Source organism: Lipophrys pholis, assembly GCF_963383615.2.
Source record: "Lipophrys pholis genome assembly, chromosome: 21".
In the NCBI taxonomy this organism is placed as follows: domain Eukaryota; kingdom Metazoa; phylum Chordata; class Actinopteri; order Blenniiformes; family Blenniidae; genus Lipophrys; species Lipophrys pholis.
In genome coordinates, this window is record NC_137649.1 from 18,692,522 (window position 1) to 18,711,359 (window position 18,838).

Sequence of the window (18,838 nt, forward strand, 5' to 3'; positions counted from 1 at the left end):
ATGATGGTGACATGCACACTAACAGGCCTCTGAGGGGGAATGCGCCCTGAAAACGGGCAGAATTCTCCCCAACAGCATGTTCGTCCGTATTTACTAAAACCCCCAGAAACCTGCGCTTGCAGAATCAACGCAGTCTGCGCTGATAGCGCAGAAAATGAGCGACGCACGCGTGTGCTTACCTCATCTTCCCCTGCAGCCCGTTTGAATGAGGTGAATAATGTTTTCTTTCTGCCGAAGTTCAATTATTTCATAACCCCAAAAAATGAAAAGAGGACTCCAGATCCAAGCTACAGTGGGTGTTTGAGTAAAAAAATAAACAAAACATAAAAACAGCGCAGCCCGGGTGGATGTGCAGATGTTCTGGGTTGAGGGGAAAGAAGAAAAAAAAAAAAAGAAGAAGGCGACTGGGTGTGGAAAAATGCTACACGGATGGCCACAGTATTTCAGGTCTTGTCTTTAAAAAATAAAAATAAAAAATTGCTCTTCGGTGTGCGTCAGGCGGCTGCCGGGTCGTCGGGAGCCATCTCACAGAGCGGCGCGCCGCTTCGCGGAGGACGAGAAGCCGGGCGGAGTGGCTGACAGCGGCTTCTGAGGTGCCATCTTCTCCTGCCTCCAACCACTGGGAGGCTGGATGGAGAGAGAGAGGAGGAGAGAGAGAGGGAGAGAGAGAGGGGGGGGAGCAGACTGCTGTTACACTCATGTCCAGCTGGTTGTGCTGCACCGCAGCGACCTCACGCCGGTGAACAAATCAAACGCACCGAGAGAAAAAAAAGTTCGAACGCATCAAAATATTTTCCTTCTTTTATTTATAAATATAAATCATTTGTTGCATAAATTATCGTCATTTCAGTACTCAGCGGGCCTGGTTACAGCCACACGATAATATCGGTGATGTGATTGGATATAAAACCACAAATACTTTAAGCCTTTAAGACCCTGGAGAAACAGGAATATTATTGTATGACGGTGACGGTGGTGCGCGTGCACGCGTGGCCCTGTTTAGCTCCAAAAGCTGCTGCTGCCAAAGTGGTTCAAATGTGGTTCTAGAGTCAGTATGACACGTTTTGTTCAGGTGAAGTTACAAGTCACACACACCGTGTGTGTGTGTGTGTCTTTGTGTGTGTGCGTGTGTGTGTGTGTGTCCTAGACCTGGTTGTACTCCATGGGGACAAAAATGGAAATCCACACCAGGGACATTTAATATATTAAGTGTAAGAGTAGGAACTAAAAGCTGCTTCACCTTGTTTCATTTGACTCTGGGAACGTTTAGTAAACCTCTTCCTGTCTAACAGACTTTTAGCTGAGACCGCCTACTGGAGATAAAAGCATGAACAACTTAGGAAAATTCCTGAATGCTAAGTGAAGAAATGATTTAAGATGAAGTTATGTTAGGGGTCACATTAGAATTTGTGTCTGTCCTTGTATTTATTCAGATAGTCTGTTTTTGCTAACATCATTTGAGGTATGCAAACATTCTTGTGGTGTTTGCATATCTTAAGGTCACACTATGGTTTTGGGTAAGATTAGTGGACTAACTCCAGGATACGTCCTTATTTAACTCAACACAGCACCCACAGGTATTTTCAGTTTCACACTTCCATTATGTAATTTGGTATTTCGATGCAAATTCATCTCCTGTTAGTCGTGACATCTTCAGTGTGGTTTCTGCTTTGTCGGTCTTTCCAGGTCTTCCAGAACACCAGCAGTGTGATATGTGGGAGGTGTAACAGCGAGCAGCACTGACCAGCTCCAACATCTGTTTCTGTGTGCATCTGCCAGCTGCGGCTGTTTCCTGGCATGAAGGGTAAACAGTCAAAGAGCCCAGCCATGCCACTGGAAATACCCACTCCCTACATCACAATGACCAGTGGAGATGATCTGAAGGCATGTAGACTGTTTTTGGCTTTGTGCAATCAGTGATGATTTGACTGTATTTGACTTTATATGTGCAGTTTACTGCTACACATCTACTGTATTTTGACTGAAAATCACTTTGTGTTACTGAAAGTTAATTGGAGATGAGCCAACTGCATATGAATCCTTTAATTCAATCAAACGGGTTCTATAAAGTAGGTGCCTGGCTGGTTAATATCCTTTCAAACTTGCTTCTGTTTTAAAGAACCAAGTCCCGTCGGGCAGTGAGATAAAGCAAGTGGCAGTTTTCTTTTTCAACAGCAGAGGTCCTCCTTCTTACCAAAGACTGGAAGGATTTCTATTCTTATCTATGTGGTGAAGAGTCAAGTAGAACCCAGAGTGTTGGGAGTAGATGCAAAAGAAACAACCTTTGGCTGCCTGTCCAACATTTACTATGTTAACATGAACCGAAAAAACAAAAAACAAAACGGTAAACCTGGTCAGTGATACAACCATTGATTGATATGCATGGACGTCATTGTTGGTCAACAATTTTTCACATTTATGTTCAATTTGATATATATGCAGCACACACAAATTCCTCTTTCCTTAAAGTTGCTTTTTTAAATGTATTTATTTATTTACTTATTATTTATTTATACATTTATTTATTTATCTATCTGTTTATTTATGATAGAGATGTTTTGGAAGTAGTTTTTTTATGGGGAAGAACTCTGAACCTCATCAATGCTCTTTTCTTTTTGTATTTTTGTTGTATTTTTATTCTATTTTGCTAATCATGTGATGTCCTTTTGCGTTCTGTGTTTTATTAGATCCCTTTTGAAAACAACAACATGCGTCTGAAAGAGGTTACTGGTCGAAATGCAGGAAGGGGCCTTCTCGTGTGGAGATTTGCACGTTCTCCCTGTGCGTCGGTGAGATTCTTCAGCTTCCTCCTGCAGGAAACAGGAAGTCTGGGATGTAGTTTTTACCCTGCTGATGTTTCCCCGGAGACTCAGACTGTGATTTTCCATATTGGATTTCAAAACACGGTACCTGTTAAATGATAAGTCGTGCTATGGAGACACAACTTCTGTAAAATAATCACTCTATTTGCGTGTGTTTGAGCTATGTGTCCACAGGAGGGCGCTATAGTCATGCAGAGACAACTTACAGTTTTTCATGCTTTAGCCATGTTATATTACCAAATAGGATTTTCATGAATAATTTATCAGTAGATTTTCTTCATCTAAAGCCCATTTCTCCATCCGTCATGTATATAGAAAAGACACTGAGGCAGTTTGCTCAGGAAGCCAATGTAGATATCAAGCAGGACTTTTCACCGTTGAAAGAATAAACATTATTTATTTCAAATAAGTAGATCCAAATGAGTTATTTCCTCCCCTCCTCATGCATGTGATGTGACATATTGTTATAGTAACCGACCACATGCAGACTGATCATAAGATGTTGACTTTTGTCTCCAGCTGTACAGGAGCGGAGCCAAATGTTTGGAAGTTCGAATTTACTGAGGGATTGGAAACTGTCGTACCGAGCTCAGATGTTTAAAGTCAGGCTCGAATGTTCATCCAGCTGGAAAGGTCACACCACGTGGTTTTCAGCCGTTTCATCACAGTGTTGTGTGATCGATTGTCGTTAGCAGCCCGTTAGTGAAAAAAAAGCCTGTCATGATCATTAGAGGAGCTCTTCAAACGGCTGCATCGAGCTGGATGCACTTTCCTTCTTCACCACGAGGCTGATTGAACTCAATCATGCCAGGAAAACATCCTAACTTTGCTTTCGTTGGGAAACGCCAGTGCGGCCCGCATTCACACATTTTACACAAATTAGAAAAAAAGACTCAGAAGTTGTCACATTTTCATTTATTTTTAATCATTATCATTGTTTCTCTGGAGTTAAAACAAACATGTCGATCTAAGATGGAATCTAAATGTGCAGCATTAACTACAAAACAACACAGCAAACAGGAGACTTGGTGACATAAAACACAGTTTTCCTCTCACAGCTCAGACTCGGAGTGACGGGGACGCCGGTGGAAACACGGGCCTTCAGCCAAAACGAGACGCGGGTGTCGGCGTGTGACGAATGGAGCTACAACTACACTGCGATCGCTGACGCATTAACGCTTTTCTTCTACCTTTAACATAAATAACAAAGCCATTAAACAAAGTACAACACTCGAACAGAGATGTCGCATATTCCAGACGAACAAATTGTCGAACGTAGAATCAGTGGATCAGCTTGGAAACGCGTTTTGTGGCAGTGATCTGCTGACGACCCTCAGGCTTCAGTAACAAATCTGAAAGTACTGGCTCGGAGACTTGGTGGGGCTTTTGTAGCTGGAACTGTCCTGCATCGCGGTCTGACTCGTTGTGGTTTTTTGGAGGTTTAAAGTGAAGGACGGGGTTGTTTTCTTCCTCATCTCAGGCCTGCCGGACCCCTTCGCCCGAGGATGGTTCGGCGTGGCGGCGGCGTTCCCGCTGTTGCTCGCAGGCACCGTGGACGTAGACTTGTCGGCATCAGAAGATCCAGTCTTTCTTGTGAGGGGGCTCAGATAGATCTGCATAGTCACTAAGTGAAGTGGTGAAATGAGGTGAGGAGGGTGAGAGAGCCGACAGAGGGGAGGGAGTTTGGTGAGGAGGGTGAAGGACATTGGAGGGGTGAAAAGGCGAAGGCGAAGGAGAAGGAGGTGTGAGGGGCGTGGGACGGAACACAAGTCATGGTGAGATGTAAAAAAAAAAAAAAAAAATGTAGGACAAAAAAAACAACAAAGAAAAACTCAAGCACGATTCTTTATGTTTGTGAAGATTACAGATATTTCTACTATTGTCAGGGAGGATTCCTACCTTTGCAGTGCGTCACACGTCTTGTACCTGCACACGCACAGAGACACACACACACACACACGATGCATTAATTTACACAACACAACAATACCAGTGTCACACCAGCCTATTGCAGTGTGTTTTTCCCCCCCATTTGCTCTGCAGCTGTTTCACTTCCTTGTTATGAATGCTGCCACTCACAGCCGGCAAAAGGAGGAGAAAAACAACTGCAGGGAACCACAGAAAGCTCTCTCACCTACACTCACTGCAGCCTCCTTGGATTTGTCGCTGTTACAATGAGAAAAGAGACGGAAGGGGGAGAGAGAAAGAGAGAGACGGTGAGAGAAATGGTGACAGGAATGAAAAAGATTTCAGCAGAAAAACACGTTTCACATTGACACATAAGTTCCAGCTTGACTGAACAGTAGAAGAGAGATCGGAATGTCACGTTGTGGAACCGAATTTCCTTCTAGAAGTGGATATTTGAGGTTGGAAATAACCTTGAATCTAGAGATTCAATTAAAGCGTGATTGAATGTGGGATGCCCTAATTATTATTTGTAATTTATATATGCCCCAGTTCATAAGCTGTGAGGAAAGGCTGATATTTGATTACGAAGGCAGGTGGTCTAAGTCCTAAAGTGTATTTTTAGATGTATTGACATCCATCTATCTTCTTGATTGCTTTGTCAGGGTCATGGAGAGCTGCGGTCGATCCCAGCTGACTGAGGGTGAAGGCGGGGTGCACCATGGACGGGTCACCAGTCCATCACGGTGCAAACAGAGAGTGACACACACACACATACACACACACACTCACACCATTAACCTCATGCACATGAGAGAGGTGAACCCAGGCACGCCACAGAGAAAAGCCCCCGAACCGGCACTCGAACCGGGTTCAATTGCGGCTTCTCTTACCCTTCCTGGGGTTTCTTCCAGGCTGGGCTTGCCGATGTGAGTCGTGATTTAGTGGCCTTACACGGACTGTCCTTCACACTACTCGGTGGGCTCTTCACGCCGCTGGAAAGACAGAGAACAAGTGGGGTCACAGAGGCTTGCCATTTTTATGTGAACGCTCAAGGTAAATGGGAGGAGATGGAAGAATGGCTGAAGCCAGCAAGCATTTAAGAACAACAAATAAAACGAAAGCAAGAAGAAGAGCAGAAAAATAGGAGAGCAGAGATCTAACGCTCTCGCTCCTGCATGACTGCTTCTCAGCCCAGCCACATGATAAACGGACAACCTGAAGTGAGTGGAGGTTCACCTCACACCGTGCAATTAAATCGGCATACCCCAGATATAGCAGCAGCACATTAAGGTTCCATAGAGAGGGGGGGGAAGAGGGGAAGACCCCACCATGCTCTCTAACTAATGCTATCTAATGGCAGTATCATTTGAAAGGTAATTGAGAGGAAGGGATCCGCACAAAATGGTTTGCTGCTTTATTGCTTCGAAATCAAGGCGGCTGCTGGAATAATTATTGAGCCTCCGACTATATAGTTCCTTAGATAATGGAGGGTGTCTGCTGATTGCATTTGCACATCGGATAATGAGAAGGGAAGCCTGAGATCTGAGACTGGCGCTGTACTGTGAGCGGCTTGCTTAGCCTGCACCCGCGATCTTCATCTTTTTAATATAGATATATATATATATATAGAAAGTTATCAGCCTTCAGTTTAAGTCGCATAACGAATAAACAAAACAATTTGCTCCATGGGGTCTAAAAATAAAACATCATAAACCTTCATAAAAATAAAATAGATATTTTCCAGCTTCATATTTGTTTTACTTATTGGAGCCTCTTCTGTGTGGCGTGTGCATGTTCTGCCTGTGCATGCTTTGCATTTCTCCCGTCGTCCAAAAACAGGTGTTTGAGGTTAACTGGTGACTCTGGGTGTTTTTATCCTAAGCTGGATGAAGTGAATCTGAAAGTAATTGGATGGATTTTAGTCAGTTATTTGGGGAGCAATTAGTTTGAGTGAGAGCCAATCTACTTTGTAATAGTTGATTAACTCTTCATGGGCTGCAGGAGTCAATAATGGTTTTCCCTCCAGTCAACGATGCACTTCATTGTTTCTTCTATTGATCGACATCGACTACAAATCTAGAAAACAAGCTCAGTAATAATGTCTGAACTGAATTGTTACTTCTGTTGTGCCATGATTTAAATATTGTTTTATTTACTATCACAATCATTCTTAATTACTCCCTTTGGGGGTTCCCCGTTTGGCAGTGATTTGGTTCACTTTGTTATAAAAAGAAGAAAAAGGAAAGGAATGAGGTACAAGTGAAACACCAGAATGACGTTCAGATGTTCGATCACCTTGCCATCACTCCAGGAAACGATTGAAGAAAGACTAAAGTTTACGGACCTTTTAGGTGGCGTGGGGCTGTAGTGTCTGGACGTGGAGCTGGAGGGCGCCGTGGAGCTCTTTTTCAGAGTGGCGGAGCTGGAGGTCACCATGGGCGGCCTGGAGGGCAGAGCCAGAGAAACTGGTCTGGCTGTGGAAAAAAAAACCCAAACACAGTTTAGTCTACAGTCTGCTAATGGTTAACCTTTCTTTATAAACTATGTATTATTATTAACAGTGGTGGCCTAGAGTTTGGATTGGTGACAGGAGGTTCACTGGTTTGAATCCCACATCTGAAAGGTTTAGCTGACTGCCCCTGGTATGAGAAGTTAAAGTTATCTGTGAACAGGATGGGTTATAGATGCACATCAGTCATTTCAAAGAAAAAGAAATAAAAGGTTCAGAAAAGTAATTTCATTTAAGTTTCACCGCTTAAGCTTTTATTTGACGAGATTAATCTGCTTCTGCATTTAATCATCTTACGAGAATAAAGTGAAAAATCTTCTCAATGTTGAAGGTTCTACTATTGTTTGTTTGTTCATTTTTATGAGATTGCTTTCTGATCCTATTTTGAATTTGAGCCAAAGAAAAAGCTTAATGCTTGAAAACATTAAATGTTGCGTGTTGTAGCAAAAATAATCAATCAATATTAAAAAAAATAAAACAGATTTCATTTCCCTTCTTATTTACGGTAAGTTTAGCTTGTATGTCCTTGAGTCAACTTTCAGTGAATAATCAATACTGCTCCATAGTGAATGACACTTTTGTTGCACGTTGCTTACAAAGCTTATAAATAAACTCATTCGCAAACCATTAAAAAGTCAAAATCCTCCAGTGTCCTGTGCAGAAACTTGAAATCGACCATCGAAGGTGGATAACGACACCGGCAGACACTCACGCTTAGCTCCCGGTGTTCTCCTGCCACCGGCAGCGGCCGCGGCGGCCGCCTGGTGCTCCTCTGAGATGTTGAGCCTCTTGAGGACGTCGGCCAGAGCCAACTTCAATAGCTGGATCTCATCCTCCTGCATCTGCATCCGCTGCTCGAGGTAGGTCAGCCTGTCGGCCACGTCCAGGCCGCTGGCCGCCGAGCTGCGGTCATCTGGGGGAAGAGTTCAGAAAGTGAGATATTGTGTAAGTTGTAGATGGATAGTGTGACATGTTGGGGTTGCGTGGTTGCCAGAGATTATGTCGTGACTCCTGCCAAAAACCCATTACGCAACTGATGACATGCTCTGAAGGTAGTGCTTTGGGTCGGTGACGTCTATTGAGAATTTACCAGCCAGGGAAAGAATATCTACAAATGTTTGCAGCGAGCAAACTCTAAAAGGCCAAACTTGACATTCACAATCACACGAATAGAGAAGAGGAGGGACTGAAAGCAAGAAAGAAGAAAGAAAGAAGAAAAATCCAGTCGACTCGGCAACGAGATCGACAAAAGCTGTAATCAGAGAAAGGGGTAAGCTCTTTAACGTCTCCTCTTCGAGCCCGTGTGGCAGAAATCAAGCTAATGAGGTCACAGCACAGCTGGACACAGCAGATTGTCTCCGCTGTCGCCTCACAGCATGCGTGTAAACAAAAGCTATCGAAACACCTCCGTCACAACAACACCCTCATTCCTTTTTCTTTTCCCTGCAGACAATTGGCAACAACGAGTCCAGAGGCGGATACCGTGGGAGCTGCTGGATGCTGAGGAGTGCTCGGGATGCCTCTGGCGACCGGCCGGGCCTTCCTCCACCAACCGAGAGGTCTTCCTCCTCTTCCTCTCCTCCCGTGAGCAAACTCTTTCGGTCCTCTTTCCTCCTTTGGCCCCAGCCAGCCCGTCCGGCTCACCCTCCATCTGACTCTGACGCACTGGCCGGCGTCCACTAAGATCTCATCTCTGTTGCTCCTCCGGAGTCACAAGCACAACAGATGATCCCTCCCTGGCGGTTCGTCTCTCTTCGTTTACCGCACCCACATATTACGAGAGGTATCCGGAGGCGAGGGCACCAGGGTGTCGATCCTGCCTTGGTTTTTTCTCCTTGGTGGCCGCCTGGTCGTCTCTGAGATGTGGCGTTGTGTATGACAGAGCTTAAAGTGCTCAGGATGTTTGTCAGTTTCAAGGTGGGGGTGGGGTAGATTATGCTTAAAAACTCAGCCTTCGTCCAATTCAGCCTAAATTATGTGTGTCCATGTGTGTGTGCGTGAGCGGAACACAATGTTAATCCCAGAGACTGAGCCCCTCTGACCCCGCCCCCTACACATAAACCCCCGTGTCACTATGAGGGATGGAGACGCAGAGAGGAAACGGCAGGAATAAAACCTGAAATGTGACTTGTTTTTTTCATGTTGTGCCGCAGCGAACATCCTGTGAATCCACTGAGTAACGGAGGTCACGGCGCAGGTCACGCTTAACAACAGGGAACACGAGGCGAAGTAGAAACCAGCTGCAAAAGTCAACACACGGCTCCAAAAACACTCCAAAAATAAAGAATCGGCAAAGAAGCATTACTTCCTACTATTACAATTGTCAGTCAACTCGTTGAATTCAGCATAATCTTTGTCCTCGTGTACTTTTTAATTTCTATATTGTCCACAAGAGCACAGATTATTATTTTTTTTTATGCATGAATTTCAGTGAATGCATCTCTATTTTCCAAGTTGTACATGGGTAGACTGTGGCGCCGCTCGACTAATGTGATTAAATAGAAACTTCAGTCTGATTAAAAGGTACATCAGCGTAATGACTTCGCGGGCTGAACATCATGCTGTGACTACAAGTGCATGAAAACCACCCAGCATGTGACGGCGATCTGCTCGAGCTCAAAGAAACATAAAAGGTCAAAAAAAAAAAAAAAAAAAAAAAAAAGACTAATAAAGTGTTAAGGTAGAGACGTAGTGGAGGAAGGGCTTAAAAAAGTTTGACTAAAGTGAAAAAGGTTTGTGCAAATATCCTCAAATTTCAATAGATTTTTGTCAAAAAAAAACTAACAAACATACAATAGTGGATTAAAAAGAAGCGGCAAAGCAGCAGTGAATTTTAAAAGGTGAATGTGATAAGCGGTGAAGAAATAGTTGCTGAAATGAACTTATTTCATGAGCATTGTTTGAATTAAATTGGAAAAACTGAAAATAATTCAAGCTTGAAAAACACACGATTAGAGCTGCCTTTAGAAGATGAACAACAGTCCGTGTAAAATCTGCATTAATTCTTTTATCATTGGAGTAAACTGTTGCTAGAAATTGCTTTGTTTTCTCAATGCAACAACCTTTTTGTGGGTTCTATCTGTAATTCCTCTGAAATCGGAGTCTTTCCCCCTCGAGCGGCGATGATCTGCTGCGGGAGTCGACCCGGGCGAGCATCATTCCAACATGCAGCAGTAATCTGTCTCTCATGGCGAGTTGTGATTCCGTGTCGGCCCGTGATCTTCTGTTTCTCCCCTTGTCCCGGCCATGACATCATCCTCGGGCCACCTCCACACATCCCATATGGGATTGGGATTAGAATAGCACATAATCCCGGTGCTGTAAAAGGGAATTAGCAGGCCAGAGCTTGGTCTCTGCAGCAACTCGGCTGCACAAAAGCACGGGCAGGCTCCCTGGATGCAATTCTATGCAAATATGAACACACGCACAGGCACCGACTCACAATTGCACATACGCACACAGCTCCAGATGTGCCACACACACACACACACACACACACACGCATACGTCACGACTCATATTGTACATTTTAGACAAATGGAAATATATTAAGACATAACTGCAGCATGGAGAGTCAATGGAGTGTTTTAATCTCTGATCACAGATGGTGTTTCTTGAATGAAGGAACAGCATCTGTCTGTTCATATCAGCCCGCTGCGTGCTTACGCACACGGGCCACGTGCGCACACACCGTATCCAGTCCACTGATGCTAATGTCTCCCAGAGGACAGGGCATCCACCACAATCTACCCTGCTGGGACACATCCAACCACCAGCCGCAGTGTACACGGTGTGGAAGGCACAAAGTTAGACAGATTACTGTTAGACAGGATTAGTTTTCAGGTGGATCGTGCCAACTCGTCAACAATACAACAAAGAAGAAGTGTTTGAAGCGTTTTGCCGTTGCTCGGACTTAGACTGAGTTTGTTCTTTTTCTCTTTCACCAGGATTTAAGCTCGTGTCTCAGACACTCAAGGTCAAGACTTACCCCCAATGTGCCACAACAATTGGACCCATTTTTTTTTGTGTGTGTGTGAATGGATGATATATTATGTTTGCACACCATGGAGAAAAAAAAAACACATTTAAACTTGTGGCAGAAACACATGTCGAGTCAGTTAAAATAGCCGAATTACATCCAGATTCTACCTTCCTGGTTCACGATGGTTGCGAGCAGAGAAAAAACTAAATTCATCCACACGACGCTCAAAGGAGTCATTTTCAGAACTGTTGCTCAAATAAATAAAGAAATGAATAATAGAGAAGAAGACAGGTTAAAAATCCGTATCAAGACAGCACAACAGCAACATTGTTTGTAGTGTGAGTGGGCAGCTTCCCCTCAGCTCTACCTGTCATGAAGTCAGTGTCTGGTGCCAGCAGGGAGTCACTGTGGTAGCTCTCCTTCAGCGAGGGCCTCCTCAGCAGCCCGTGGGCCGTCTCCTCCATCCCCAGGCCGTGGTCCACCAGCTCCTCCATGAATGCGTCCCCCTCGGCCATGCCCGCCGCCGTGGTCACGACACGATGTGATCCTCTGTGAGTCTCCTCAGCCTCACTGCTGAGACGGCTCACCTAACGGCACCTGAAGCACCACGGGACGCCTCCTCCCCGCCGGCTGTCCCGTCGGCAGTGTGCGGGAGGGAGCAGGGGGGAGGGTGATGTCACTCGAAGGGCAGATTAAGGACCTGTAAGCTGATGCAGGAACAACGCTTGTGAGAGTAGGAGCGTGTGTGTGTGTATGTGTGTGTGTGTCAGATGGGGGTTAATGGGGGGTAAAACTCTCTACCTTGCAAAGGCCTCCATGGAAGCCGTCGCCTCAAAGATAAGTTGCATCACTTTTCTTTGCAAACCTCTTTAAGTAGGCAAACACGAGTAACAATTACTGACCGGTGTAAGCAGAAGGACAAAAAAAAATAAAAAACACACCACCAGCCAAAGGTCCCACACACACAGAGAGGTGGGACCGTGCAATTTGCTGCTGCATGCAAAGTTGCAGACAAGCACACAATTACGCTCCCCAGAAGAGCTTACATCAGGCTACCATCCGGTGTGGCCGGCCCTGGTGCGCCGTAAGGATGATGAGATTCAGAGATTAGGGAGCAGAACTTGATTAATTACAGTCATCAGGAGGACAATAAGCCGGACGTGGTAATTAGAGAGAAAGAAACAGGAGCAGATGAAAAGCTAGTTAGGCGATCGTGTCGGGGGCGTGGGGGTGGGGGGCTCCCCTAGTGTAAGCTGCCGTTCTGTCTATTTTGCATTTGTGGATTGACTCTTCAACAACAGATGCTTCAGTTTGCTGATCTGTCAAAGTTTCTCAGTCTCGTAGTTCCGCCATGGAGTTGTGCGATATTATTCTACGTTTAAAAAGTTCATGCATTTCAACAGAAAAGTGTTAAATATAGCTGATAGAAATGTCCCCTGCTGTGTGTTCACTTTATTCATCGGAGGTGCAGGGCTTCACTTTCTAAGCTCCCTCATCTTTTTTTTTTTTGGTCTTTTGTCCACTTTTCCCATGATCTGTCGTCTGATCCCAGCAGACTATGGATGAATCCACAAAAAGAGAGACAATCCTGCTCACTCACATTCATGCCGATTAAGTATTTAGAGTCAAGAATTAACTGCAAAATAATGGGTTTTTTTTGTTTCCTGACAGAAAACCAAAGTATCTTTGAAAAAAACAACAAAAAAACAAACGTACACACAGCAAAAACATGCAAACTTGTGGAATTGATTTGAATCATTTTATGCATTTTTGAGCTGCTTCAGTATCAGTTCCATGAACCTTTTTATTGTTTTAATACTTAATAGTACTGCAACTATCAGTAACTTGAGACATCAAATAAAGAAGATAGAAACTGTAATAACATCAGGAAAACAATTCATCTTCCATCTACTTTTTAACAAATTTTAAGTTTAACTTATATCTAAAGGCATAGTTGACTTGTAAAGGCTCCACGAGTGAGTTCATGGCGAATGAGACTGAAGGTGTGAAACCGTCCAAACCTCCCATGATGGAAATGTGGGAGATTTGTGAATTTCTTGCTGAAACTAAAGGACACGCACAACTCCAAACACAACAGTAGCTCGGATCCAACAAGTGTCCACATTAAGCCCCTGCGGCTCCTCCAGATTAACAAAGTGTGTTCTTCAGTCCCTGACTGGCCAGTACGTTACAGTAAAGCCCAGACTGACTCCCAACAATAAACAAAAGCAGGAGACTTCAACACACACACACACACATAAACAATGAACAGCTTTCCCGGTTCTATTCTAACAGGTGCCTTTAATGTGTTAATCTAATTTTAGAGCGGCTGAAGACTTGACTTTCACTTAGAAGATGCCCCCCGCAATCATGAGGCTTTGCACCGTATATTCTCAGAGTGTAATGACTGCCCGAGTATCTGCACGCGTTGGCATCATTAATTCATCTCACCCAGCCTGAGGTTTTAATCTACCGCCTCTGTTCCTGTGCACCGCAGCAGCAGCCCATCGTCTCGTATCAGACCGGCGCTCTCGGGAGGCCTCCCAGGTGAAAGCGTGAGGCCAGTTATATCATTATGACACACTAATCGTTGGCCCTGGCCGGTGTTATCCCCTTGTAAAAGGCACTCAGGCCCTGTGCTGTGGTGGGAGTTTGTGCGCGGCAGAACATTCCTAATGCCCCGAGGCCTGGACGGGGATAAAGGCCAAAGGCAGATAATGAGTATGCTGACAGAGGACATGAGGGGAGAGGCATGTAAACACAGAACCGGGGCAGGAGGAGGCACCAACCTTTCTCCTGCTCCATTCAAATAAATCACACGAGCGTGCACAGTGGGCATTTTCACCGGTATATAAATGTGAAGGTCGAGAGACACTTTGACCCTGACCTATAGATGGTGCCCCGCTAATGCCCTCCTGTGGATGCCAAGCAGCATTACAGATGGTTGTTGTCGTATACTTTGACTTCTCATCCATCACAGAGAAAAGCATCCATTCTGATCTAAAGATGGAAACTACAAAAAAGTTAATTGAGAGATGTAACCTGGTCAGTCTCTAGACGTGCCTCTATGCAAATGCTTTTTTTTTTTTTTTTAACTCAGAAATAAAAACACAAGAGACCAAATTTTTCACAAATGACTTAAAATTTATAAATATTCTCTCAGAGGAACATTAAATCAGTCTGGATGTTATATAATTCTTCCAAAAAAAAACCAAACAAAAAAACCCCCCCAAGAGATTTTCAGAGAGCATGACAAAGTGACAATAATCTGATACACACGTTTCTTCTCTACTCCAAAAATATCTAGACTTTTACTGTATACCTCCGCTATTTCCAAATATATCAAAATATATGTCAACAATAAGCATCAATACAGACCACACAGGAAGCTGAATCTCATGAGTGAGTCGGGTGCTTTTTGATTTGTGAACTCTCTTGTGTGGCGTCTGTAAAGGTTACTCAGTGTTTGACCCCGGCCACGGCAGCGAACACACACAGAAAACCCTCGCCTCCCGAGTGCCGGCCCTGCCTTGTTGTCGTGACGACGACAACGATGCGGCCGCGTCCATGCAAAGCTTGCAGGAGAAGTGACATAAATAATACCAAAAGGATCCGATCCACGCTTTCTGCATGGCCGGCCGGCACTCGAGAGGATAACGCACGGCGGCCTCGTCGGAGCCCTCATCAGAAGCTCCTGCTTCTCTCTCTCAGGAGCAAAAAGAAATGTATGCAAGGAGAGGAAGCAGCTGATTTGGGATGTGGGGGGCCATGAGGCTCCTCTACACAAATAGGATTCCTGCCCTCTAGGGGCCAAACAGCTCGATGCACATCTGGGAGAAAGGCAACAGTGGACAGCTGATGGAATAAACAATCTTTCACTTTAAATTAAAATCACAGTAACGAGGGACTGTGTAGAAATTATAAGAGATGAAGCTAAATGCTGCTACTCACTGCTCCACAATACAAACCTACAATAGAACCCACAATAAAAGGTCGAAATAGTAAATTGTTTATTAACTTTGGAAATGTAAAGCCATTTTGCTGCCCACAAGCAAGGCCGTGAACACATGGAAATTAGAAAAAAAATCTTATTCTAACCACAGTTCAGCTTAATTTAATCCAGCAGTAACATCAGATGGTTCAATAAAAACCCAGGATCTGAATAACAAAACTGAGTTTTCTCTTGAAATATAAATTGAACTATATGTATTTGTCACATCAACTATTTTGTGGAGGTTGAAAATCCCATTTACAATCACTTTCCTCCCTGATAAGTTCCATACAGTCCCTCACTGAGAACCGGGGAAATCTGGTCCAATGGTTCACTCTCTGTGGGGGGGACGTCCTGCCCTGTTTGTCCCGTCTCTCATGAACTGCCTCCCTCTTCCCTAATGAGACGGATCAATACAAGCTCAGGTGACCACGTTGCCAGCGTTCTCCCAAACGGCACGTCTCAGGTCGGTCAGGAGAGCGAGAAGACGTCTCTTCCCACGAGACTCGGGTCAAATGGGGACGGTGGCTTCAAAAAGAAAATGGAGTGGGGGGGGGGGGGGCGGGGGGACGAATGAAAAACACTTTTCTTTTTTCTCCTTCATTGTCCCTCTGGACTCTGCGGAACAGTTTCTGTCACTGAGGATTTTATTTAGATGACAATGACAGAAAATGTGTAAAGCCGTCTGTCATTGTGACACATTAGATTAGTTTAGTTTCCACCAACAGTCCCCTTCATGTTAACATAGGCAGTCATCACTACTGAAACAGAAAGAAATCCTCTAGAGAAAATGTTGTTTGTGTTCAAACCAAGACTGACTTTTAATTTCTGCATTTGGTGGATATGAATTAATTAATAAAGTGTAGTGCTGCAACAAACAGCAAAAAAAAAAGAAAAAAAAGAAAATATGTTAAAGTATCAAGCTGCAACAAGCTGTATGTGAACAATCTCATTACCAATGTTTTTTTGTTTTTTTTTACGGTTTTAATGTGGCAATTATATTAAATGGCCACATTCAACGTGATACTAATCCAGACTATGAAGCGTCACACTTTCTGATTTTTAAAATTAGCATTTAAAAGAAGTAAAAGAGCTATTACAACATTTTTCCCATCAGATTTCAGTCAAAATGACAGACAGCAGCCTCTGGAAAAGGGCGTCCACGTCCGCTCTCCCGCCTGCTGGGCATGTGCTTTGGTCTGGTCCCCATGCCACCACAAATAAATGATATCAAAAAAAAAAAAAAAAAAAAAAAAAACAATAAATCGCTGGCAACAACCGTCACTCATTTATTCTCTAAAATCTGAAGCTACAAACAAACAAAAATTCATTTCTATCCTGGAGCACAAAGACACAGGATATAGTCCATCAATTAGACACAGTATTTCCAAATAAGTTAAATTGAAATCTTAATATATTTTATTGTTTTCTCCATTTAAATATGTTTATTTTTTTTCCTCTTTTCTTCTCACTTTAAATATAATTATTACAGATCTTGTAAAAATACTACACTGTGCATTGGCTGTCTGCTTGTTTAAAGAGTGCCCGGTGCTTCCTGGGTTCAGATATGTACACTTCATTAGAAATCGCCTGAAAGGGAGATCCTCACTCCTTCTGATCTCCGACCATCGCTCATACGGAAGCATCAGGTCCCTTCATTTTCTCTCATTTGGTCAAATCTCAATTAATGCTGCGATGACTTTAAAACTAATCTCAAATAAACTAAAAACAATGCATATTCTTTTCTTGAGTTAAGTTCATTTTCCAAAAATAGCAAGTCTAAAAATATATTGCATATGCCATCTTAGGAAATCGACATAATAAAATATTCTTAATAAGGAGAAATTGTAAAGTAGGAGAATATATATTACCTCTGAAGAATCTGGGGATTCCTAGAAATCAAACCACTCCAATGATCAGGATTTGATTTAGGTTTTCTTTTTTTTCTTTTTTTTTTTATTAAGTTAGGATTAGCGCCGCTCAAATAGAGAAAAGTTTAAGATGGCTTAAGTGTGTGGAAAACTTTGACGGCTCGTCCAATGTTGCAGAGAAAGGGCGTCTGCTGTGTAGGAAAGCAATCGGGTACTCTTGGTGTCTTTAAAGGTACGCTCACTCTGACACTACTTGTTTTCTGAGTGACAGTGAAACACTTGCAGGTTAGAAGGCAATGGAAGCGCGTGGGCTCGAAAACCCCACGGCTCAGTTTAAAGTATCAAACCCCCCCCCCACCCGATCCCACCAGTCACCCCTGATTCCTAAATCCTACCTAACATGGTGCTACGCTTGTCCACAGAGCAAATCAGGCCTCCGTCGAGACGCCTTTCTGAAATCTAATCACATTAACAGCGTGAATACATACATATACTGTATATTATACGTCAGAGCTGATTGAAAATCATATGGAATGTCTCCAGTGATATATATCTATGTATACATGTATATATACACCGTGTATATTCCATGGGATTCAACAGGTTGAGCATAAATCAACAGGACAGACACGCTGGTCAACTCCTCTACTGGTGAAATAAGAGAAATATACAGTTTGCACTGACTAAAGCAGCCATGACATCCTTACTCTTTCCTTCGAGAGGTACAAACCACACATATAAATGATGTACAGTAGCCCCACCCCCACCCCGGTAGGCTATTAGTAGCTGGAAATAAAAAATAAACATTGAACACATTTGTCGTAATTAAGGAATGCATTAGTGCAATATAACAAGGACAGAAGTGCTGACGAGGTGAGGGAGGAAGAAGGGAGGCGGGAGGGAGTTCTGGCTTGTGTGACATCCTTTGGTTTATCTTGGGGGGCGGGGGGGCAGGAAATCAGGGTCTGGGTGTAAATGTAGACGCAGAACGGGTTAAGTTTTCAAGGCAGAAAAGCTCCATCAACAATGTGAAAACGATGCCTCCATTTGCAAGCAGTGAAGAGTTGAAGTGATCAGCCTCCAGGCAGAAAAATACTCACCAACTCATAATTGCACTCATTTAAAAAAAAAAAAAAAAAAAAAAAAAAAAGTCTCCTAATCTGATTTTCTCGTGAAAAGTTGAATTTTGAGTTGTTGTAATTGGACGAGATGTCGAAGAAGCAACACGTATTAGAATGGTTGCAAATGTACTTTTAACCATTTTGTCCCGTCACATTTTTTCATAGTGAAAACAATCATGATTTGCGGCTTCCCACATCACAGAAATTCTACTTTCGGGGACTACAGGTACACCCGTTCTACCGTTTCCACGTCGTGCGGCACGGAAACTCCCCGAAGCTCTCCCTTGCAAGTCATAAGGCAGATCACGGGGAGCAGTAAAGGTAAGGAAAGAACAATGGCACCCTAAGCAGAGCCTCTCTCACAAAGGCTTTTCAAAGCAAGAACTGTGGCTGAGATGATTTCAAGACTTAAGTTTACTTTGTGTCGCCTGTGTTTCTCACCGCTAAAATCCATCTCAGGCCAGTTTAATGTCTCGACGTGACGTTAAAAGAAACCCCGCTTTAGAGTTTGATAAGGACAGATCTGTGTCATGAACCCCTCCTCCAGGTACAATATCTTACTTGGCGCAGAGCATCGCTCGGGATGAGAAGGTTTCTGTCAGCGTCGGGAGACGGGATGGAAAGAGAGAGAGAG

At 43.7% G+C, this 18,838-nt stretch overlaps 2 protein-coding genes across 5 annotated transcripts in view; both read right to left on the reverse strand.

Moving 5' to 3' along the window:
• evlb (Enah/Vasp-like b) overlaps positions 1 to 756 on the reverse strand; it is a 48,183-nt gene extending 47,427 nt beyond the window's left edge. Inside the window, exon 1 of the mRNA XM_080490914.1 lies at positions 180 to 756. Within this exon, the coding sequence (XP_080347040.1) occupies positions 180 to 184 (5 nt within the window). The 5' untranslated portion in view covers positions 185 to 756. The remainder of the gene's footprint in view (positions 1 to 179) is intronic.
• Positions 757 to 3,720: 2,964 nt separating this feature from the next.
• Positions 3,721 to 12,287, reverse strand: LOC308126486 (uncharacterized protein). 4 transcript variants are annotated; one of them, XM_080490922.1, is made up of 8 exons: positions 12,023 to 12,287; positions 11,589 to 11,928; positions 7,952 to 8,152; positions 7,075 to 7,204; positions 5,621 to 5,722; positions 4,957 to 4,988; positions 4,722 to 4,748; positions 3,721 to 4,435 (listed from the first exon to the last, which is right to left on the reverse strand). In XM_080490922.1, the coding sequence occupies exons 2-8, from the start codon at positions 11,734 to 11,736 to the stop codon at positions 4,395 to 4,397; spliced, it is 681 nt and encodes a 226-aa protein (XP_080347048.1). In that variant the 5' UTR covers positions 11,737 to 11,928; positions 12,023 to 12,287; the 3' UTR covers positions 3,721 to 4,394. The 4 variants fall into 4 exon arrangements, with proteins under 4 accessions (XP_080347048.1, XP_080347045.1, XP_080347046.1 ...); XM_080490920.1 differs by having other exon boundaries at positions 3,725 to 4,446; positions 12,023 to 12,246; XM_080490919.1 differs by lacking the exons at positions 11,589 to 11,928; positions 12,023 to 12,287 and adding an exon at positions 8,722 to 9,220 and having other exon boundaries at positions 3,721 to 4,446.
• Between the last annotated feature and the right edge of the window lie 6,551 nt (positions 12,288 to 18,838).